Below are 22,745 nucleotides of genomic sequence, written 5' to 3' on the forward strand. Positions count from 1 at the left end.
TGTTTATTTCTGGCAAGGCTTTACATCCAAGTGAGGCTAACACAAGCCTGAATTATCAAAGTTACTCGCCCACTTTTTCAAGAAGGGGATGTAGTGGGTGTGGCCAGACCAACACTTTTGTAGGGATTTGTATGCACGTGCTCAGAGGGAGAATTGTGCAAGCTGAGTCGCAAGCAATGGCAGCTCCTTCAGTCAGCGTGCTCATCACAGGGGCCAACCGAGGTCTGGGCCTGGAGATGGTGAAGCAAATAGTGGAGGGCCCCCGACCACTGAAGAAGCTGTTTGCCTGTTGCAGGGATCCAGATGGGCCAAGAGCTGAGGTGGGTCTTGTAATTAATTAATTAATAACCGAAAACTTATCTTGCAAACTAAAACAAGGTGGAAGACCTTTTCAGATCCATTGTGGCCATATAAAATGTTTTTTTATGAATTAAATGTTGATTGGATGGTGATTATAACTAACTGGTGCTTGTAAACAAACCGCTAAGCGCTGCTATAACTCGTTTGCCAAGCAGCAGGTGGCAAAGGCGAGCTGTCATGTGCTACAGCTACACATCGATAAATGTGAACCGACCCACACTCCAAGAAAAATGTAAGTCTCTGCATGGGTGGTAGACGCGAGACATTACATAAATAGGAGCTTGAGCAGATTTCCGCCAACGTTGTATAACGGGAACATGTCTGCCACCAACATGACTCAACACTTTCTAACGCAGTGTTATGACTGCAACGAAGCCGCATAAGTCCGTGGTTAGTTCAAATGTCTGTTATGAAAGCATGACAGGCGAGTGCATGTTACCTAAACATGCTAAAAGTTCAATTGAACAAGTTAAAGGGAGATGTTGTTCTCAACACACAGCTGTATTTGTCTGCCTGTCTTGTCTGTGTTTTATCTGTTGTAACTTCGTGCATGCTGCCCTTCTTGGCCAGGTCACTCTTGGAAAAGAGATTTTAATCTCAATTAGTCTTTTACCTGGTTAAATAAAGGATGTATAACACCGCGGTGAAGTTAGTTTTAGGTTTAATGTTCGACAGAAACGTCTGCATTCAGAGCCTCATAGGACAGTTTGTTAGCATCCGAGCCATACAGTTTTAAACACATGGTTTTACTAAGGGACCGTCAATAAATGTTCGTTCGAGAGACACAAAACCAATGTTTTTTTCAATATCGGTGCTTACTTGCTCATAATGTCTCTTAGGTGGCAGCCTTTTTTTAAATGACTTATTACAAATAAATAAACCCATTCATAGATAATTTTTCGTTTTGTTCAATTTCTTCCACAATTGTAGAGAGAGAGAGAGAAAAAATAAAATAGCAGGGTATGTAATTTAGGTTTAATTGTTTTAATCCGTCCACGAGCACGACGGCATCTGCGATCCCTCGCTCTACCCCTCGCTATCACGTGAAGGGTCTGCTTTATGCGCTCCGCACAGTAACCCTGCTGCGTGCTCACTAGCCCCCCCGTTCATAAAGTCAAAGCCTACTCCTCAAAAGGTCCGGTTTTTTTCATTTTAAGGATGCGCACCAAGCAACATCTCCAGGTGCTCCTTTGAGAACCAGGGCAAAAAAGTTATGTGCACCCCTGCTCATATCCCTTTATTTCACTTCCTGTTTCAAAACTGCTGATTGCGGGTATAAAGCTTTAAAATCTGATAGCAACTTTCTGATGGTGACGTGGGTCCACATTTCCGATTTTACGTCATAGCTCCGTTGTACCCCCGTTTTTAGAGATTTGGGTATGGAGGAAAAGAGATAGGGTTTTATTTTCTGATGCTGCATGAGTTCCCACCGGACACATATTTATGTATAAAAGACTTCAAAAAGTGAATTTTGCATGATGGGTCCCCTTTAAAGTGATCAACAATGTGATGGATTACAAATGTCTCTTCTCTGTGTATTTACAGGCTCTGCAAACACTGGCAAAGAAGCATCCTGACATAATCTCTGTCGTCCGCCTTGGTAAGATCTCTCTTAAATTCTGTTAAACCCTCCGTCCTGCTACCATGTCCCGGCATGCAATGGCTCTGATATTTATCTGACAACCACTGATGCTCAACTTTCTTTCCCTCTATGTCAGACGCAGATGACCTTTGCAGCATAAAACAGTGCGCCCAGCATGTGGGCTCTCTGGTGGGGACGGGGGGTCTCAACCTGCTGATTAACAACGCTGGCATCCTCTTCAGAAAAACCCTGCAGGAAACAAGTCCTGAGGAGATGCAGAAAACCTTCAACACCAACGTCATAGGCCCGATGAGCATCCTTCAAGTAAGAGAGAGGGAAGTCTGAAACACTGAATTTCAATACAGCACTGAACGTTTTTGTAACACTTTGTATGAGGCTCAATTCCATAATACATTATAAATATCAATCTATTACATTTTAAGCCCAATATCACAAATGACATTGGGCTTTACAATATGTACCCTGTCCATAGACCCTTAATGCATTATTACCAGTGCTTGCTGTATAATTAAAATGATAAGCAATCCTCATAATGCTTTAAACGGAAAAAATTCCCAAACTGGGATCAATAAAGTACTTCTTATCTTACCTTATCTTATAAACATAACACACTATTAAATAATGGTATAACCAGATAAGATCAAGTGTCATAATACTTCAGTACTAGTAGGGGAGAGTGGGGTAAGATGAGCCAATTTGTACTTGTATTGTCCTCTAGGCAAGGATAAATGAGATATAAGTCAGAAGACAACAGCGACCTTTACTTCAGGATGTCTTGTGTCAATCAATCACAAAGGGCCATGAAATATATACAAAAAATATGACTTCTCAAAAAAAGAGATGTTGTGGCTCAACTTGAGATTTTCAGACCTGGATAAATTCGCTTTGACTTAACAGTAATTATACCTGACATGTTGAATATTTAATTTGACAAGCAAAACATGGTTTATTGTGAAAGAAAACACATTTACCACTTAACCATGTGCTTTTTTCCATCACAGCCAAATATAAATGATGGGTGCTTCCTGAATGTATGGTCACATGAGCTAAAGGGGTGGGTCAACCTACTGGCTCATCTTACCCCACTCTCCCCTACTAGTTGCTGGTCACACAGACTTTTTTAAATGATCATGTCCTTACTTGTAAATTCATACATTACAATCTTTTATAATCAAATACTATATGCAATTCCATCATCACAACATATTAGTAGGTTAACAATTATAAAATACAATGTATGATAATTTACCTTACAAGTCCTTATAACAGGCTGTACATCATTGTTATAAAGCATTACACATCTTAAAGAGTGCTTACAACTGCCATGATACATTGCTATAGGCAGATAATAACCCATTTGTGTAGGTTTATAATGCAATACAGAAATGGTATTTTCAAGGTTTTCTTTTCTCTTTGCTTCTGGTCATCATTAGGAGTTCCTGCCTCACCTGCGTTCAGCGGCAAAGGCCTGTGGGACGCCAGGGATGTCCACCAGCAAAGCAGCCGTTGTCAACATCTCCTCCACTCTGGCTTCAATGCAACGTATTCAACAAACATATGAGTTTATACCCGCCGTCTCCTACCGCATCAGCAAGGTGAGTGACAACAAGCCAACTTGGTGATCTGCTATTTAAAGCCTCCATCTTAAACTTGATAAATGGAGCTCCTTTTCCTCCCTCTTGTCTCTCCTCAGGCTGCTCTGAACATGCTGACTATGTGTGCTGTAGAAGAACTGAGGAAGGACGAGATCCTGTTTTCTCTGCTGCATCCAGGCTGGGTGCGCACTGAGATGGGTGGAGAGGATGTGAGTCTGCTGTAATGAAACAGGAAACAATGTACATGAACCAGTCAGCTCTGATTGATAGTTTAATTTATTAATAGAGAAGTATGAGATTAACATCATGTCGTATGATTTCATATTTCACACACATTCTTTTAGGGGTAGTGTAAATAATTGAGAATCAAGAGAATTCACAGAAAAAAAACTAATAAAATGTCGCAACTTTCATGGTGAGAGAATCACTTGAGATTATTTTTGCAACATTTTACTTTCCCTTAAAATGAACCTCCACGATTGCAGCTGTTCTGCATGCTTACACAACAAAGAATTACATACAAATGACATATCTCATGAGCTGTTCACATTGAGGTCATATTGAAACAAATCATACTTGGATCAAATATGAAGGTGTCCAAGGTCAGGAATGAATATGACAGAATTGCAGTCTTGTTTTTTTAACTCCTTCTTGTGAACTGTGTGTTTCTGACCACCAGGGGGAAATTGATGTTCAGGAGAGTGTGCTGGGTATGTGTGACGTGATGGCCTCCCTGACTGAGAAGCAGAACGGAGCCTTCCTGGACTACAAAGGAAATCCCATTCCTTGGTAGCTTTAAAGCACTTCATAAACTAATGAATTAATCCAAGTGAAATAAACCAATACTTGTTCTAATTACTTTGCTTGTATCATGCTCATTTTACACATAAACATGCACCCAAATGATTTGATACACAATTGGGAAATTTGTGTTGTAATATGGTTCGATTTTTTTCAAAATCACCATGTAGCACTGTTCCACACAGCCACCTTAGCGGTGCAGATCTTCAGCGGGTTGGGGTTATTCCCATTGATGTTGGCTCCAGGGCAGAAAAAGGGGTAAATCTTCTCAGTAAAGAAATCATTGAAGGTGTAGATGGGCATCATGCTCACAGGGTTGGAGAAGATCACCTGTCCGGAGTCAAAGTCCAACTGCACCCTGACCCGGGTCAGCTCCCCCTGCAGGTGCAGCGGGGTGCTGGGCCTCGTCATGGCCGAGTACTCGCCCTCGTAGTGGGCAATCATCCAAAAGCCACCTTCGGGACAACCTGAAATGTGGCCTTTCCTGTCGATGGTCTCCTTGACCACCCCGAGCATCCAGTCCGCCTTGTCCCCCACCTCCACCTCCCAGGCGTGGCGGCCCGAGGTGAAGCCCTCTGACCCCAGCAGGAACACAAAATGGCCGAAACGTTCAGGATTGTCCGGGACATTCTGGAGGCATCCGCTGTTAGTGACGCAGGTCAGGTCTGAGGAGAGGGACAACCAGGGGTAGGCGGTGTTGGGGTCCAGGGTGATGGGCGCTGAAAAAAATGTGAGTTAGAAAAAAATTTGATTAATTCCTCCCAAATTTCAAGGCACACTGCTTTGCTTAAAAACAACATTTTCCAGAACTTTAACAGACAAGCCTACCAGGTTAAAGGGAAACACTGCCACCTCTTATGTGGATGACATAGTCAATTGAATCAATACATTCCTCTGTGAGTGCTATATTGACAGAGAAAGCTGCAAAATCTCTTGTTCTCCCTGCATCCTTTGATGTGACAGTGACCTATTTTGATGAAAGGAAGAACGACAGGCTGTTTCAGCTTGGATTTCAGGAGGATATGACCAGCAGGTACCCTTCAGGCGTCAGAAGCTCACACGCAATGCATTTTGGGACACGAAGGCAATGCCAGCATGACAACGGAAACAGGAGGCTTTCTGGGGATGCACGGAGGAGTTTATTGCTTCAATTGACTGGTTAGACAAAAGGTCAACAAAACATATACACATAATACACAAAACATGGTGAATCTACCTTTTAATAAAAATGGCAGAGCATACTCACTCCACACTTGCCTTCTTCAGGGTCAAACTATTCAGTAACACTTGCCACTGAAGAAGTGTGCTGACTTGTTTAACAAAATTCAGTTTTTCATGTTACAAAACATCCTGTAGAGAGTCAAATAAGTGCTTACTGTACTGAACCAGCTCCGCCATCTTCTCCCACACGTGGTACTTGAGGGAACCGACATGCTCGGCCACATTTATAAGAGCGTCCTTCCACACCTTTTCTGGGATATTCGGTGGGATCTGTGCTCTGTGGGAAGAAAAAAACACACAGGAATCCAATACATAACTAGTGAGCTGAATCTGATATACAGAGAAGATGCAGAAGATAATAAAAATGACCTTTTCTTTGTGTTGGCGTAATTCTGAAATCAAGAGAAATGGGATTAGAAACTGTTTGTATGATGGGATGAATTGAAAGAGAAAGATGTATTACCTTAAGGAAGAGAGCATCACTGGAACCAATCTCGTTCTCAATGGCAATGACAGCATGAGAAAAGGTGAAGATACTTCTGGTGATGTTCTCTGACTTCTTCCTCGCCAGCTCCTTCTTCTCCTCATCCTCCTTCAGCAGGGCGGCCATCCGAGCCGTCTCCTCCTTCTGCAGGAACTCCCGCAGCTGCTCAAACTCCTCTTTCATCTGCTTTTCTGTGGCCTCAGTCTGGTTCTAGCACACAGAAATAAAGTGAATGTACAATGATATGGCTGGAGTGTACTTATCTTTTATATGTAAGCCTTTGTTTAACTACATGTCCAAATTATATTTACCTTTACTTAGATTTTATTCACCAAAGTACACCTTGAAAAGTAAGTGTCTTGTACATTTTATGTTTATCTGGCCAATACAAAAGTAATATGAACACCGTAACACCATATTAAGAATTTCCTTATTTCCTGTTTTTGGCATCTTAAAAAGCATCACTGTGAAATAGCTGTTGGATTTAATGTTATTTCCCATGTTTTTTCACAGTATCCCTTTCAAATATGATCAATTATAGGGCTGCTCAAATTCAGAGTAAAGCAAACAATCCTGATTCAAAAGCATGTTCTTTAAGTGCTAATTGGCTGCTCTGCCCATGGGCGTAATTTCCACTGGGGACATGTCCCCCCAACTTTTCAAAATCCCATTTGTGTCCCCCCCACTTTTTAAACATGTTTATTATAATTTGTTTACGCAAGCGGTCATCGTCACAGAGGAGCGTGTGTGTGTGTGACACGAGTGCATCTTGTGAGAGAGATAGAAAGAGACAGAGAGACATAGAGAGTTACAGGGGTTGTTGTTAGCATCTGGTGCTAGCTCGGAGCTAACGGAGATTAGAAGCTGTTTCAACAATAAGGAGAGGGAGAGTCAGATCATCACCCTTAGCTATTTTAATTACCTCTCAAACTCCCTAAACTAGTTATAAATATGTTTATTTTTACAGTCGGCCAGGTCACTGATTACTGGATGAGCTGCTGCATGAGACAGACACTGATTAAGATTAAGATTAAGATGAACTTTTATTAATCCCTCATGGGGAAATTATTTCTCTGCATTTGACCCATCCTAGTGTTAGGAGCAGTGTGCTGCCATTTTGAACGGCGCCCGGGGAGCAATGTGGGGAACGGTGCCTTGCTCAGGGACACCTCGGTAGCACTTGGTCTTTCGGGGACTTGAACTGGTGACCTTCCAGTTCCCAAGCCAAGTCCCTATCGACTTCGCCACCACCGCCCAGTGGCCACTGGCGCTGTCCGAAGAGAGGGAGGAAAAAGAGAGGCTCCGTGTATTTTATCATTATATTATATAGAGTCGTTATTCATTTGTTTTAAAGCTCAATAAATAACAAAGAAGACCTTTGACCGGCACTTTTATCATTTTGTCCGGAAGATTTCAACTTTAATACACGCTGACTGGCGAAAAACTCTGCCCGGTTCCCTCGGCCCCCACCGCAGAGAATAAACAGAAGGGCAACCATGACAACCATGCTTCTTCGCTGCTTTTGTGGAGGAAGTTAACAGCGTCACGTAGAGGCTCCTGCATATGTACTGCAGCTTCTCCAGCGGTTGGAGCTAAACGGAGCGGTCTCGTGTGGGCAGACACTATCTGGATAATTATTGCATGTGGACGGAAGCCGTTTGCGATTGCGTTTGCGTTAATCCTATGCGTTTAGCCGTTTTCGTCCTCGTGGGGCCGCAGCCTTAGTCTAAGTTATCTCAGTGGGTCTCAAACGGTTTGGTCATCGATGTAAACAAATATTTCCATCTATGTAATATAAAATAAGTTAAGAAGTCCTTCCAATGTGTACTATAGGTCAGTAGAAAAAACACAGTTTGAAAGGGGAGTGATTAGTCAAATATGCATAAATAAAAAGAAAGAATGCAGACTAGGTAAGATAAAGATAGGAGAGAGGAGTTTATCAATGATTTGTTATTGGTTGTGAGCATATTCTAATGGTGTTTTGATTATTGAAATATATACAGTTCTGTTTCATATGTGTTGAGAGCTGTATCCATAAATCTCCTAATGTTGCCCTCAAAGTGCACCAGATTGATGCATTCAACTTCAATTTAAAAAAAAAAAATCTTCATGGGTGCATGCCCCCAGACCCCCCTAGAGGATGTGAGGTCATCACAAATAAAACAGGTTCACATGGATAGGATACTAGATACGTTTGCGCACTCATTATATACACTACACATTTTTCTTGGATTTGTTAACAACAGCAAACATATTAGTCCCTAATATATTTGTAGAAAGGCAGGAAATGCAATTCAATTGAGAAATGTTTTCATTGCGGAGGACCCCCTGCTTTGTGTCCCCCCCACTTCTCAAACCAAAGTTACACCCTTGGCTCTGCCTATAAAACATATAAGATGCAATCTGAGAACGAGCACCCTGAAACAAACCAGGCGGCTTTCTAACACCCAGGCTGACATGTTTACACACTAACAGTGCGCGCCTCAACTCCAGTTACAGTCACATCAGCGGTCATGCTGGTCCTCTCCTTTTTTCCTGGATCTCTTTGTTTATTGATACCTTGATGTGCACAGTTGTGTCATCACACTCCTGCTTGGCTTCATACAGGCAGCGCAGGTTTTTCTTCAGAGGAATCAGATCTTTCTTTAGCTCTGCCTTAAGGGTGAGGGGACAGAAAGGGTCAAAGTTTCAGAAGACATTTGGTGTTCCATCCCATTTGGTCTACACAGACTAAAGCATAGAAGGGAGGTCCATTTTTGGAAATATGAAGCGGCAGATCACAATACTTTAACCCATAACAAACTACAACATAACACATTACCTTGAGGTCCTGCGCTCCCTCTTCCAGAGGACACACTCTGTGCCCCTGGTGCTTTTTGGAGGTGTGACACACACAGCAGAGTGCTTCAAAGTCATCCAGACAGAAGAGCTTGAGAACTTCCCCGTGTGTGATACACGTCTCCTCCACTTCCTGCTCCCCTGTCCCCCCGGGCCCTCGTCCTGTCCCAGCTGCCCTGCGCTCCTGCTCCCTCAGGAATGTGTCGGCCACGTTCTTCAGGGCCAGGCTGACCGTGGGCTCCGTCAGGGAGCACTTCCTCCTGCAGACGGGACACTCTCGTCTGGCTTTCTTTTTGTTCCAGAACTGCTGCAGACAGTCTCGGCAGAAGCTGTGGCTGCACTTGAGGACCACGGGGTCCCTGAAGATGTCGAAGCAGACAGGACAGGACAGCTCCTCTTCCAGCATGGAGCCCGAGCGCGAGGACATGGCCCGCGGTCGAAGGGCTGAAGCTGCCTTGGGACTGTGGAAGAAGGAAAGCTTTCCAGGCTGAGAGGAAGCACGTGGGCGCATCGCCATGGCTGGTTCCTGGTGGTATGGGGGGGGGGGGGGGGGGGTAGAGACTGCACTGTGGAGAAAAATAAGTGCTCCTCTCTGCAGGGAGTCCACTGAGTAATCTGGACACTGTTTATGAACAACCAGGGTTATAGATCAACAGGGACTCGAATAACAGGTTTTCTGCAATTATAAATAAAGGACATGTCCCGACCAATCAGCTGCCAGCCACAACAGAGCTTTATATAACTGGGCTGTCTCCAGCTGAGTCAAAAAGGCATGTTTTTCTTCTTAGAATGAAAACGTGAATGCTGCTGAAAGTGCTCTATTTATCCATGAAAAAGGGAATAAAAGACACAAGGTATACCAGTGGGGCAGCAGGGATTTCAGGGTAATGGGAACTGGAAATAGCAGTATAAACTTTCTTGCAATATTTATAATCTACTGCAAAGGTTATTTCGTGTTGAACTGGGACGGAGGCCTAGAGTTGAACCCGCCCTATCAGGTTTACTTAGGTGTATTTTATTACATTGCCTCTGATGGCCTGCTGACACCTAAAGAGATTCATAGTTACATTTCATATATATTTCAGGAGGAAAGGAGTGAAGCGGTGCAAACAAAGAGGGGAGGTTTCTGTGACTGTTGTGAAAACATTTACACACAGCATTATTTTGTGACAGCATAAAGCAGCAGTACTTAGGAAAGACCAAAAAGAAGGAAAACCGCCATGTCGATGTTATTATTGCATTATAATTAAACATTGACAACAGTGTTATACAAAGCCAACAAAAATAATGTGTCAGTGTTTCAGTGTTCTAGCAACAGTTTCATTACATTTAGATATTCATTAACTCTGAAGAGTGGAACAAAAATGACAAAATTGTTTCATACATTTGGGAATACTGAAAAAGTTAACACCAACAAAAAATGAAAGACATGTTTACCTACGCTGAGTAGTTGGTGCTGCATTGCCTGTTGTTTTCATATATAAACCACAGTAGTCACTACATGGTGAAATAGTTTTTGAATGATTCTGCTCCAATGAGGGGATACTTCATTTTTCAGCACCAGAATAGATACTTCTAACAAAAGCTTGCACGAGATTAGAAGAAATTAAGGCCTTTTCTTTCTTAAAAGGGTCAGGTCACCTCACAATGAAAAATATACATTTACCCTCTTAACTGTCGCGCTATTTATCAATCCAGAATGTAAAAGTGCTAGATGCCCAGTGTTTGGAAATATTGGTGTAGTTCTGCAACAAAACAAAAAAAGTCCCCAGATGAAACTACTCCCAACTAGGTCTGTAGATTTTCCTCAAATAGATAGGTCATATTTCGGGAAAGAGCCATCGCTCGTGAGTTTTTCCAAATGTATTATTTGGGGCTTTCAGCACAATAAAGAATTTTCTGATACTTAAAACACTGGGCAAATCACACACAAATAATCTAGATGGATAAATATTGCTTAAGGAAAGATGTTAAGAAAAATGTATTTTGATTCATGGGTGAGTTGTACCTTTACCAAATTCTATTTTTTAAACAACTACTCAATTTCACACGTTGTTAATACTGCCTTCTGTAATGCTTCAGAATGAGCTAGTTGCGTCACAAGATCAAATTGTTCATTCATTACAAACCCTGTTTTAAAATAGACATCACTTTATATAAAAACACTAGCTATAAAAGAAATAAGTAGACACAAGAACAAACCTTGAACCTTCTCACCTTCATAAAAAAGGTTGTTACACTGATTTTCTGTAACACTGTCAAACGTATTAAAATAAAAATGTAGTTTGCTACAGTTAGCGTCATTACAGCATGGAGTGTGTTAAAGGTGAACGAACACCACTGGTCTTTTAGTCGGCTACTCACTATGACCTTTTTTGCGAGAAAAAAAACAGACAAAACCAGCAGAATTCATTATGAAGATAAAAATAAAACATGCTTTTAAAACTGACCCTCAACAGTAACAGCGAGTGGTTGAGGACACTGTAACTTAGGACTCCTTGTACAGTGCAATCTCTATTCACGTCTGTTGTTGGTTTTCAGCGCGGTGCAACACAGTGCAAAGTGTGAACAAAAATCTAATTGTTAAAGTATCAAATATCTACTTAGTTGTCTTTAATTGCTCCCATATTAGAGACGTGTGCTGTACTTGTTCCACTGACAGCGACTACAACAACAACATGCAGGTTCATGTGATGCGCTCAAAGGGAAAGCTCATCGTGCTTGTGTCTGGAAAAAGCCGGAAGACAAATAAAAGCACTTGGGAAGTCATTGCAGTCCTCCTTCTTCTCCCATTGACTGCCATTATCCTCTTTGTCTAGGCAGAGTCCCAAAAGAGTGCACTCTAAATTAAAAATAGTATACACTGGAATAAAAACAAACTCATGACGGTAGTGTTGTGTTTCCTGGTAGTGCTGAATGTTGTGGGTGTCACACACACAAAGGTTGTTCTGCTCCGGAGGTTACACTCTCCCAACCTTAGCATCGCCGATGGCCCCCCAGACGTCAAAAACAAATTCGTCTGGGAATGCAAAGTCCCCGAGGGTTTCGTCTAGAGCCTCAGCAAACTCATCAGGGTTCTTCTTGTCTTTTCCTAGCTCCACCATGGTCGCCGCTGAGGAGACGGAGAGAGGACAACAGTTAGTGAACACACACACAAGTGACATAAACTCATGCCGACACCTGTAGAGACAACAACACACACGCACCCAGCTCGCTGTCTCTGATGCCCATGTAGCTCTCCAGCAGGTCATCCACCTTCTCAATGGCCTTTTCCTCGAATGCATTGGGCTGAGGTGAAAACAAACACAGCAGAGACTCAGGCAAGGCAACAGGATTCTGTTTTCTGACCATCACAGAGAGCTGGTGTCAGTCGATAGCTAGTTATAGTTAAAACCCTCACCAGCTCCTCAACAGTAGCAGGACCTTTAGATCGCAGCCGCAAGGTTCCTCTGCCGGTCCCCAGCTGAACCCCGGATCCCGACCTGGACCCTCCAGACCGCTGCCCGATCATATCTATGAATAATGATTCATAAGAGACCCTTAAACACTTTGTACAGAGCTTAACATCATGCCTCGTCACATTACTCACCCCATTAATTAATACTTTTTTAAAAACGTAATCTCTTGTTGCTCTCACTGAACATTGCCGATTGTTAGTGGAGCTGTAAGTCCAAAAATATAGCGCAAGTCATTTAGGATTATTTGCAAATGGACCCAAGAGGCATCACTTTGTTTTATATATGCATTAAGGGCCCCTACGTCAAGCAATCTATGCAATAACTTAATTAATACATTTAATAATTGTTTTATTATCAAATATTGTATGGTGACTAAATATATAATTCTTATAATATGAATATTGTTAATCTCATAATGTCCATATCAAAGGATATTTCATTTGGATAATATTAATTAGGCCTTATTTTAAATGCACATTTTCCAATAAAAACATGCGAGTAATGCCAATATTATTTTGGAGTTTTCTCAATCAGTGTATTTATCACCGTTTTTGCTGCCTCTGTTACGTGGAGTCTACGCCCTGAAGAAAGGCCCATAGTGTGCTGAGCTTGTTAGCCACCCACCGAAGGCCTTGAGCGGCTCTGTGAGCTTGATGGTGAACTCCTTCCCTTTGGGCAGCTCCTTCAGCATCTTGGCCACCTCATAGTGTCGACATCCAATCAGGCGATGGCCATTGATCGACTCTATCATATCGCCCACGTTGATGACCTGTATCTGGTGGATGACGCTCCCCTCGCGGATTCTCTAAAAAAAGATATATATAAAAGTTTGAATAAAAAATCCAATACACTGTCCAGCACTATCTCCCCGTCTTGTGTAATCTATTCAATATTCTGTGCAGAAAACATTCCCTAACATAGTCCAGGTTCATGCCTTCCCCTGTGGATCTTTGAATGAAATCAAATCAATGTTCTCGGCTATTTGAACATTTCTCACCTTGATGAAAGCGTAGCCAGCTCCATTATCGGTGATCGTCAACCCCAGTGCATCCTCTCCTTTGTACACCTCGATTTCCTTTCGCTGTCCTTTAATGTGGGCAAAAATAAAGTCCTCTAGCCCAATCTGCCCTCCCAACAGTTTATCCATGTCCACCTTGTGAGTGTTCAGTGTGCAAAACATAACCTGTGGAGGAACACAACAGACGAGTCAGATTAGATTATGTCTTTTTGGTCAAATTAAGCAAACCTGTATATCCATACTCCCAACACATCAGCAGAAGGACTCACCTCAGCAGGCGGTATCCCAAAGGCCTCACCAATTTTGGCATAGAGCTCCCGCACATTACTGAAGCCCTCTATACGGCCGGTGGGGCTGCCATGAGCGAGCTGAGTGTGGAAAATGAGGCGAGGTCGCATGCTGCTGTGTGGGGGGGGCAGACCTTCAGAGGTGGCCCCTTCTCCCAACCCCAACACACCTCCATCTTCCATGCCCGGCACATGGAGACCTGCGCGGATAGGCTCCCCTTCCTCGTTCTCGACTAACGGGGACGCCTTCTTCCTTCTTCCCAGACCCAGAGGCATCGTAGTGATACAGGGAGAGCAGGTGGGGGAGAGGGGAGGCGCTGCTCTGGAGAGTTCTGCTACAATCCAGACCAACAGCCAAACCAGCTGCAGGTCCGTAGGGTGATTTACGTCAGAGTTATAGTGTGGTCCTCCAGACAAGCTGTAAAGCTGTCTCAACCAGGCTCTGAATGAAGGTTCAAGTCCAAACATCAGAGCAGCTTACATAGCCTGGCCTGTCATGTCCAACACCCTGCTGTGGGGGGGGGGGGGCTTCAGCTGCAAAGAGATACAGAATCAGGTTGAATTATTAGTAAGTTTCACTATTGGTGCATATGTATATATATATATATATATATATATAAAAACGGTTGCAGAAAGGGAAATTAGAAAGAAAAAAAAACATCACAAAAACCAAGACACATAGAATACTAGAATATAGGAACAATCATTTGAATACTATGCTATACTATACAGAATACCTTAAACATGCTTGCAATATGTGTGAGCTGTGCATGTTTTAGAAGTGGTATTTTAGTGCACCAATATGCAATATTAGGGACAGCAACCCTTCACTTTCATACATTTACCAAAGCAGTTACATCTGGGTTTTCCCATCAATTTCATTCAAACTCGCTGTGTCATTACATCTCATTGTCATAGTTTATCAAGTAGGTTTGTATTAGCACTCATTAGCTCTTTATAAAGATTAAAACGTTTCCTCAGCTTGGACAGTCAGAACATCACACAGAGCTCTTAGCTGTTAGGCACATTTCCCACTCATCTTCTAGCAACACAAACACTGACAACTCTCAATTAGCTAGCCACTTAGCATGTAGCTCCTACAAACGGAAGCTAATCAAATCAGTGACAGATCATTTCAAATTTAGAAGCGAGGTATTTTCTTAAATTGTTCGCACAGCTGGGGACTGTTAGCTAGCTACACTGTGGTCGCTAAGTGTGAACATAAGGGAGTAAACATGGTGGTTCTTACCGGAGTTTTAGCCAACTGTCGTTAGCTCTTCCTGCTAGCTTAGCCTGCTAACGGGGTTAGGGCGAGATGTCAGAAATAATTTCCTCTTGCAAAGGAAGTCCAATGTGTTCTGCTGCTCCGCTACTGACAGGTGGACTCGGCCTGGGCAGGTTTTATGGAGGTATCCCGGTGTGGTGTCTGAGTGTCGGTATGCTGCTGCTGAGGATTGTAGCTTCTGCCAGACCAGCAGGGGTGGAACAATGCCGCATTCAGGTTCACTCGTAAATCCCCGTTTCCGAGTAAAGGAATTGTTCTTATAACGTGAATACAAGTTGTCAAGATCAAGAAATAAGCAAGATACACAGAGGTGGGAAGGGTACTCAGATCTTGTACTTGAGTAAAAGTAAAAGTACTAGAGTGTAGGAATACTTTGTTACAAGTAGAAGTCCTGCACTCAAAAGGTTAATCAAGTAAAAGTACAAAAGTATTAGCATCAAAATATACTTATAGTACCAAAAGTACACATTATGCAAATTGGTCAATTTCCCAATATCATATGTTTTGCTTATTATTGTTGATGCATTAATGTGTTATCAAAGCTGTTAAAGGTGCAGCTAGTTTGAATGACTTTGTATACTGCAGGGTAGCTTGTGAATGTTGCTCCAGGTGTAATTTAGGTCATTTTTAATTTGTGTTTATATTTTACATAATTAATCCAAAGTAACTAAATGTACAAAATAAATGTAGTGGAGTAAAAGTACACGATATACGTCTGAATTGTAGTGGAGTAGAAGCACACAGTAGCATAACATGGAAATACTCAACATTGTACTTAAGTGTACTTGAGTAAATGTACTTAGTAACTTCCCACCTCTGAAGACACAGTATCACAAAAGCTGTTTATGGTATTCTGTAATAAAGAAATATAAACAACAGATTTCTCATATTTCTTTCTTCCTTTTGAGCAATATTTTCTCACACGTGTTTGTGTTGATTACAAGCTAAGTGTTTTGCCACTAGAGAACAGAGTCTTGTTTGGGTTAAAATTCAATTATGCGAGCTCCATTTTTTGTTAAGGCCATTCTCCTCATGATGCACAACTTGCCATATTATGTGGTTGTATACATGTAAAAAGAGTCAGTGTAGTTTTACATCTTGAACACCAGAGGGCAGTGGTACATGACTGCTTTAGTCAAACTCCAATGTAGCTTATGAAGCTCAAATTTTAATGTGGGTTTTGCTGCGAGTTATCTTTGTGAAACACAAGAATAATGTTATCAGATGGGTTTTTATGAAAATATTAAACAATAGAAGATGTTGAGTTTACTCTACAGTAAATGGCTGAAAAATGGTGCAAGCGGAGTCTGTTTTTTTAATGAAATCCGGTTTTTCCACAAGACAATATTGACTAAAACACATTTGGAGCTTAATAGCTTCAAATCTCACCTTTCAGCTAAAAGATGCAAAAACAGTCTCAATAACTACAACACGTAGGCCATAATTGATTAGATACTTGCCAGTTTTTTTAATGTGGAAATGCAAATCATCACAGCATAGGAAGGATCTATCGAAAATGTCTATCTCAATATCAATTCATAAAAGCTTTGTCATTAAAAATAAAATTATCTTGAATTCCAACCTGAGGCATTTTAAAAACAACATAAACAGGAGGTAAAACAAGATGATGCTTACACATTTTGTTTGCCTCTAAAAAGAAAAAAGTGTGCAAAGAAAAAACAAACAGAGGTTACACATCTCTTCATTCATGTTAAACGTACAACTCCCACAGGAGCAGGCAACACCTTAACACTGAAAGTGGAAAATAAACAACACTGATTGACTAACTTCCACCATCAGACAGTCCAGGGGCCTATGCTACGAACCTGGTTCAACCTAACCTGGATATGTTTGAGTTAGCCGGTTGGCCTAATCCAAAACATACGCGCTGTCGCTAAACTGTACTACGACGCTGGTTATCAAGTGGATCGCTCAAGCCAGCCGTGTCCTATCTAGTTAGGTGCTCGTTCACATGAAAGGGGTGGTATCTGGAGCATTCGACCAATCACAAACATGGAGAAGCGTACTGACAGCGCAGCGTCATACTTCCTGAATGAAAAGTGAACTTTAATACTAGTCAAAAATGAAGAAGTTAAACTTTAAACATCCATGACTTAAACACTTTATCCAGGATAAAAGCCACATAGCTGCACCTGCAAGGTGAACACAGCTGGAACAGAACACGTGTTTGAATGCGTACATTAACAGGTTTATGATATCACTGCCCCGTCTAAAACACGATCTGACTTCAATTACATTTGTCTCGAGTGTTTCGTCAACTTATGTGTTGCTTAAAATAATACTTCTGCATACAGTATGTGACACTGTGAGTGCTGCACGGCCAGATACGGCTCAGCTGACTCAGATAAGGAGATATATGATACATTATGAAGTGATATGCCGCGGACTGTACTTAATGTACTCTGATCCGGTTACTTATGTTGTGGCAGATATTTAAGTAAGCTTTCTTAACGCTAATGTTATAATAGTCAGATTGCTCTGAAGATGGAGGTGATATTCTATTCATGTTCACGTTCACACAGTCGGTGATTTTTGCCGGCCGTCTTTCCTGCGACGGCAGTTTTTCTGTATTTCCTTTCTCCTGTAATATGACTTGATCGCTTTAAACTCCGCACACTGAGCTCTGATTGGTCAGCAGGCGGTGCTTTCACTGAGTTGAGCTCTTAGCCTGCAACCTAACCTGGTCCCGACCAGGTTAGCTGCTTAGCATATATTACCATGGAGATCTAGCCTGCTAAAAAGAGAACCAGCTTCGGATGACCGGAAAGCCGGAGTTTTCCCTGAATTTAGCCGGCTAAGCGAAAATCCTGCTTCGCAGTATACCCCCCAGGTGAACAGGGCTGAATAATGCAGAGTTTAGGGAATTTCACTACATATTTCCAGAAGCTAAACATCCTGGATCCTTCAAAGATACGGGATAAAATAATCAAACACAAATATATTTAATGCAGGCCTTTAAACCTTGAGGGTTTGTTTTCACATCTTGTTCTCTGCTATATTTAGCCGGGACACGACTAATGTGTTCACTGGCTGTAGGAGTCAAACATAGGGAACTAAAATATAATACATACTGTAAATTAAGCATCCTCAAAGGGAACGAGTGCAGTAAAGCTTTGTCAGTCACACATACTGTTACAAGATATACACATGCTCTCAACATACTTTAGACAGACATATTTTAACTACATATGGACATTTATTTGGCACAAAGTCTTCCCACAAATGTTTTATATAAGTAATTAGCTGGATAAACAAGGTATTGTTAAAGTAAACATTAGGGATCCATTTTTTCCTTCATAATAGCCGTTTGATACCAAACACAAAGAGCCTATCAGTTCTTTTCATCTTAAATGAACATTTATAATGTTGAACAAATGTTTAGGTTGTGCATATTTTTTTATTATACGTTTCTAGAAAGGGAAGTTTGGGGCCCTCTGCTGGAATTTAAACCCACGCAGCCCAACTCGTGATAGGCGGTTGAAAATGTATGGGTTTTTAAAGTCAGTCTGAGATCGGGCCCTAAAAACTGCCGTTTGCTGTGACAAAGAGTGTAGATAACTAAAACACTAAATTGACAAAGAATGTATATTATTTAACGTTAATCAGTTACATCTGGCTAACACTGATCAGTTCAAAAAGTACTTTTTGGTGCTAATACCGAGGGTCAGATCCAATGATTTCACCTCTCAGGATGTATTTTAGCCTTGACTCGATCTTAAGGCAACCAGAACTCATGTCCTGTTGGGTAATGTAGTTCAAATCACATAAAAGCATGCGTCACTGCACCTGAGGTATTGTTAATCAGCGGGCTCCGTGCTCCTTTAAAAACACTCCAAAAAAACTGCTACTGTTACTTTAAAAACACTGAGTGTCCTTCTTGCAACCATACCTGACATGACAACTTTTTAAGTATCTTTATACAGACTTATCCTATATACCTTCCTCTATTTACCGCAAAAAATATTTTAATGCTAGGCTCAGCTGAAAGAGATGGTGTGAAGATAAAAACTACATTTGACAAAGTGCAATGGAAACAGATTTAGCAAATAAATGATGACGTACATGAATCATGCAAGTTCAACATCCACTAAAGGGGCTGAGAATGAGCGGCAGATTAAATGTAATGGCTCCACACAGGCCAGATGTAATACCTCCTCACGTTAATACAGGACACAAACAGAAATGGGTTATTTCCATCCAGTTTCTACACTGTTTTTCAGCTTTGACTGGTGCTCTAAATGAGGGGTTCCCAACCTTTTTTCCCAAGAGCCCCCCCAAATGACTCCTGTTGGAAGTTGCTTTTTATGCCTTTAATAGCAACTTCAATTTTATTAAAATTAATTCATCAATATTTTTTTATATATTATTATAATGTAGAGACAAGGCTTTTAGTGACAATCATGTATTGCCTTACAATTATATGTAAAAAAAAAAAATGTAAAATGTAAAAAAAAAAGTCTAAAGATGATATTTGGCCTCAAATCATCTGAGGCCTTGCACCCCCCTGCGATCTTTGGCGCCCCCCAGGTTGGGAACCACTGCTCTAAATGACCTACTGTTGCACCCCTTTCTGAAAAGGTCAAATGGTTTCCGGATTGCTCCGCTGCTTATCTCTATGAACCCATTTTCTCATAATTGCATAACGGGAGTGGATGGAACTTGTTTTCATTCACGTTTCATTTTGCAAATTTGTTTGAAATGTGTGATATATTTTGATGTAAACCTGTTAATCAACCTCCACTGAACGCACACACAAACCCTTATGTAAGCTGCTCTGTCAGTTTCCAAGTCTTTAGACGCTCATTAGAGCGAACCAAATCTGCCCTGAGCCTCAGTTGTCCGGTCTAAAAAGCAGAGGAGTGTGTTGCTGGAAATGTCCACTTGTTACGGTGGAAGGATCTGCTTGAGTGCATCTCGTGTGCTTTGGCCCAGTTTTTCAGGAAATTTCACCGTAAAGTCCAGGACCATGTCGCCCCTCTTCTCGGGGCACTTGGATAGAGGGAGCCCCTCTCCAGCAATTCGCTTTTTCATCCCAGGTTTGACAACGTCTCTGGAGGACACAGTGATGGTCCTTCCATCGAGTGTAGGGGCGTTGACTGTGCATCCACACAGCGCCTGGAGAAAAACAATGTATCATAATAAACATCTTAATTAGCAAGCAATGTTTGTGCATATCTCTGAGCCTTTGATATTTAATACGATCAATGTTCACTTACTTCTCTGAGGGATATCTTTGCAGGATAGATAATATCTGAGCCTTCTCTTCTGAACACCGGATGGGGTTTATCTTTTACTACAAACACCACATCTGCAGGAATGTTGCTGGGAGTTTCGTCTCCCTCTTTGGGAAAGGTGATCTTCGTCCCCTCCTTCCAGCCGCGCTTGATGTCGACTGTTAAAATCTTGTCTTCGTTGCGCATGGTGCAGCCGTCCGGATTCAGTCTCTTGCGGGAAATCTTCATCTTTTTGGTGCAGCCCGAGAAGACCTCCTCCAGGCTCACCTTCAGCTCGTGCATGACGGGCGGGTCCTTCTTCTTCTCGTGCGCTCTGCGGGGGCCACCTTGTTGGGATTTAAAGGATCTTTGGAAGCCACCCATGCCACCCATGCCTCCCATTCTTCCCATGCCAAACTGCCCAAAAGGGTCGTCGATGTCCATGTCATTGTGCCCATTTTGTGGGAAAAAATGATCGAAAGGGCTGCGGCCACCGAAGAACTCAGCGAACATTGCGTGAGGGTCTCCATGGAAGGTGTAGTTGTAGCTTTGACCAGTGTGTCCTCCACTAGCAGGTGTACCCTTTAATCCTGAACCAAACATCAGAGGAAATAGAGGTTATGTTAGAAAAAAGATAATGGCCAATATTTCGGAGTGTGTTTGAGGTCATTTAGAGGCGGTGTCACCGTTACCACGATTCTCTTATAACCACATGAACCACAACAAATGTGTCTATGTTTGAAATCGAAGATTGGATAGGAATATGTCATAGGATTTGTTAAACTATATTTAAAAATACGAATCTGCTTAAATGAATCCAGTATCAGCCAGGTTCTAGTAGAAAAGTTATTAGTAAGTAACTTTTGCAACTTAAAGGTAGGGCATGTAAGTTTGAGAAACCGGCTCGAGATACACTTTGTTATATTCCATGGAATGCTCTTAACATCCCGATAGCAATGAATATCTTAAGTGCTTTGACAAAAAAATCCATTACAAAATGTCATCTGTGGAAGCCGTAGTATTGCAAAAAGTATTGCAAAAAGCACGGCCAATCATTTAGAAATGTTATTAAATTAAAAAACAAAAGTTAAAATAATGATTGGACAGTTGGGAAAACAGTTGCAAGAAAGTAATAGTAGTAGAGCTACTGTTTGTTGCTAGAAATAAAAACCCATGTATAAACCAGCATTATCATTACAGTGGCAGACTGACAGACTGACAGGCAAGAACTCGTTGTTTCCAGCATGTTCTCCAGCCAAACTTATTGTAGGCCTACAAACAAACACACACACACAGTCTGGTGACTGGAGCAAGATGCCAGAAGCAGCAATGACCAGTTATCACAACACATTATCACATCACATACACATAACACATTGATCAAGATCAAATGCATGCTTTTATGTGGGTTTTAACATCACAAGTTGTATAAAATAAACTGCAGCATCACTTGCAAGCTGTGTGGTGAGTTCAGTTACCTTCTTCTCCAAAGCGATCATAAACGTCCTTTTTCTTGGCATCACTGAGGACATCATAGGCTTCAGCTATCTCCTTGAATTTGTCTTCTGCTCCAGGAGACTTGTTTTTATCGGGATGAAAGCGTAAGGCCTGTTTTCTGTATGCCTTTTTTACCTCATCTTCGGTGGCACCTTTGGCTATTCCTAGCACTTTATAGTAATCTTTACCCATGTCAACAACCGGTCACTTCTTCTTTCACTTCAAAAAAACATCATGACGCTTGAGTTTCTCTCCAGTGCTACCGACTGAGGGCCAGGTTACAGCTGTCCCTGCTGCGGACACTAGCTGCTAGCTAACTGTCAAGGTTAGCTTCCCTAGTCACTGTTCGTGGACAGCGTCCTACTCTTCACCGAGACGATGTCACTCAACTTATACTACACAAACTTAACATTAAATAACACACCCCTTTAAAACAGCAGCACCCATGTGTTCCCACCGATGTGGAAACCGTGCGAGGAAACTTCTGGAAGAGGCTGGTGCTGCTGATGATGATGTGTGTCATCATCACTACCGAGTCGAGAGGGTTCACTGCCAGCAACTTCCGGTTTCACTTGAACCACAACAGAGATCAAGAAGTTTCAGGTTTGGTCTTTGCATTTAAGTTAATGACACGAAAACACTCACTAGCAACTCTTCCGATTAATACTGGCATTGTTTGGGGGGTCTAGAATATATCCATTACTTTCTGAATCTGGCATCGGCCCTTTTAGTAATATATTGATTTTGTACGCATGCGCAGGTCAGAACGTCGAGCTGCCTTTTCCCTCTGACAAATCCTTATAAGCCCTATCACAAACAACTCTTGCAAGTATGTTAATGACTCAAACAAGTAATTTGACACTTTTTCCAGTGGCTCTTGGTACACAAGTAGTACAAGTACACCTGAACAAATATAGATATCAACAAAGCTAAACATAGACATCAACAAAGCTTAACACAAATAAACAAACATACAGCATGAACATACACATACAACAAACAGTGTGTACTGTCATATATTGTGAATTGCACACACAGGATAGTTGTATGTTTGGTTTTGTTCA

General features: G+C 41.7%; 4 protein-coding genes across 4 annotated transcripts; 1 reads left to right on the top strand and 3 right to left on the bottom strand.

Annotated features, from left to right (window-relative positions):
• The first annotated feature begins 127 nt into the window (after positions 1-127).
• Positions 128-4,416, top strand: LOC117450687 (C-signal-like). Its single transcript, XM_034088596.2, has 6 exons — positions 128-320; positions 1,906-1,960; positions 2,079-2,266; positions 3,397-3,558; positions 3,657-3,767; positions 4,238-4,416. Exons 1-6 carry the CDS (start codon positions 132-134, stop codon positions 4,349-4,351), a joined length of 819 nt encoding a protein of 272 aa, XP_033944487.1. The 5' UTR covers positions 128-131; the 3' UTR covers positions 4,352-4,416.
• An 87-nt stretch (positions 4,417-4,503) lies between these two features.
• LOC117450668 (E3 ubiquitin-protein ligase TRIM35-like) lies at positions 4,504-9,448 on the bottom strand. Its single transcript, XM_034088563.2, has 6 exons — positions 8,886-9,448; positions 8,624-8,719; positions 6,044-6,274; positions 5,950-5,972; positions 5,736-5,857; positions 4,504-5,078 (listed from the first exon to the last, which is right to left on the bottom strand). Exons 1-6 carry the CDS (start codon positions 9,417-9,419, stop codon positions 4,519-4,521), a joined length of 1,566 nt encoding a protein of 521 aa, XP_033944454.1. The 5' UTR covers positions 9,420-9,448; the 3' UTR covers positions 4,504-4,518.
• A 275-nt stretch (positions 9,449-9,723) lies between these two features.
• On the bottom strand, positions 9,724-15,161 carry gipc1 (GIPC PDZ domain containing family, member 1). Its single transcript, XM_034088577.2, has 7 exons — positions 14,915-15,161; positions 13,648-14,199; positions 13,358-13,543; positions 12,985-13,165; positions 12,303-12,415; positions 12,109-12,190; positions 9,724-12,014 (listed from the first exon to the last, which is right to left on the bottom strand). The coding sequence occupies exons 2-7, from the start codon at positions 14,131-14,133 to the stop codon at positions 11,863-11,865; spliced, it is 1,200 nt and encodes a 399-aa protein (XP_033944468.1). The 5' UTR covers positions 14,134-14,199; positions 14,915-15,161; the 3' UTR covers positions 9,724-11,862.
• Positions 15,162-16,393: 1,232 nt separating this feature from the next.
• Positions 16,394-22,457, bottom strand: dnajb1a (DnaJ heat shock protein family (Hsp40) member B1a). Its single transcript, XM_034088593.2, has 3 exons — positions 21,663-22,457; positions 20,188-20,774; positions 16,394-20,086 (listed from the first exon to the last, which is right to left on the bottom strand). Exons 1-3 carry the CDS (start codon positions 21,871-21,873, stop codon positions 19,856-19,858), a joined length of 1,029 nt encoding a protein of 342 aa, XP_033944484.1. The 5' UTR covers positions 21,874-22,457; the 3' UTR covers positions 16,394-19,855.
• Between the last annotated feature and the right edge of the window lie 288 nt (positions 22,458-22,745).

The sequence above is a fragment of the Pseudochaenichthys georgianus genome, chromosome 8 (genome assembly GCF_902827115.2).
Source record: "Pseudochaenichthys georgianus chromosome 8, fPseGeo1.2, whole genome shotgun sequence".
NCBI lineage: Eukaryota > Metazoa > Chordata > Actinopteri > Perciformes > Channichthyidae > Pseudochaenichthys > Pseudochaenichthys georgianus.

Excerpts from the sequence above, each read along its gene's own strand:
- LOC117450687 (XM_034088596.2), top strand. The coding sequence starts at position 132 with ATGCACGTGCTCAGAGGGAGAATTGTGCAAGCTGAGTCGCAAGCAATG. Across the intron at positions 321-1,905 it reads CAGATGGGCCAAGAGCTGAG|GCTCTGCAAACACTGGCAAA; the intron begins GTGGGTCTTGTA and ends GTGTATTTACAG. Across the intron at positions 3,768-4,237 it reads CTGAGATGGGTGGAGAGGAT|GGGGAAATTGATGTTCAGGA; the intron begins GTGAGTCTGCTG and ends TCTGACCACCAG.
- dnajb1a (XM_034088593.2), bottom strand. The coding sequence starts at position 21,873 with ATGGGTAAAGATTACTATAAAGTGCTAGGAATAGCCAAAGGTGCCACC. Across the intron at positions 20,775-21,662 it reads TGATCGCTTTGGAGAAGAAG|GATTAAAGGGTACACCTGCT; the intron begins GTAACTGAACTC and ends TGTTTGGTTCAG. Across the intron at positions 20,087-20,187 it reads CAAAGATATCCCTCAGAGAA|GCGCTGTGTGGATGCACAGT; the intron begins GTAAGTGAACAT and ends GTTTTTCTCCAG.
- gipc1 (XM_034088577.2), bottom strand. The coding sequence starts at position 14,133 with ATGTTTGGACTTGAACCTTCATTCAGAGCCTGGTTGAGACAGCTTTAC. Across the intron at positions 12,416-12,984 it reads AGAGCCGCTCAAGGCCTTCG|ATATGATCGGGCAGCGGTCT; the intron begins GTGGGTGGCTAA and ends CATTATTCATAG. Across the intron at positions 12,191-12,302 it reads CTGCTACTGTTGAGGAGCTG|CCCAATGCATTCGAGGAAAA; the intron begins GTGAGGGTTTTA and ends TTTTCACCTCAG.
- LOC117450668 (XM_034088563.2), bottom strand. The coding sequence starts at position 9,419 with ATGGCGATGCGCCCACGTGCTTCCTCTCAGCCTGGAAAGCTTTCCTTC. Across the intron at positions 6,275-8,623 it reads ACACAACTGTGCACATCAAG|AACCAGACTGAGGCCACAGA; the intron begins GTATCAATAAAC and ends TCTGTGTGCTAG. Across the intron at positions 5,079-5,735 it reads GGCGGAGCTGGTTCAGTACA|CGCCCATCACCCTGGACCCC; the intron begins GTAAGCACTTAT and ends CATTTTTTTCAG.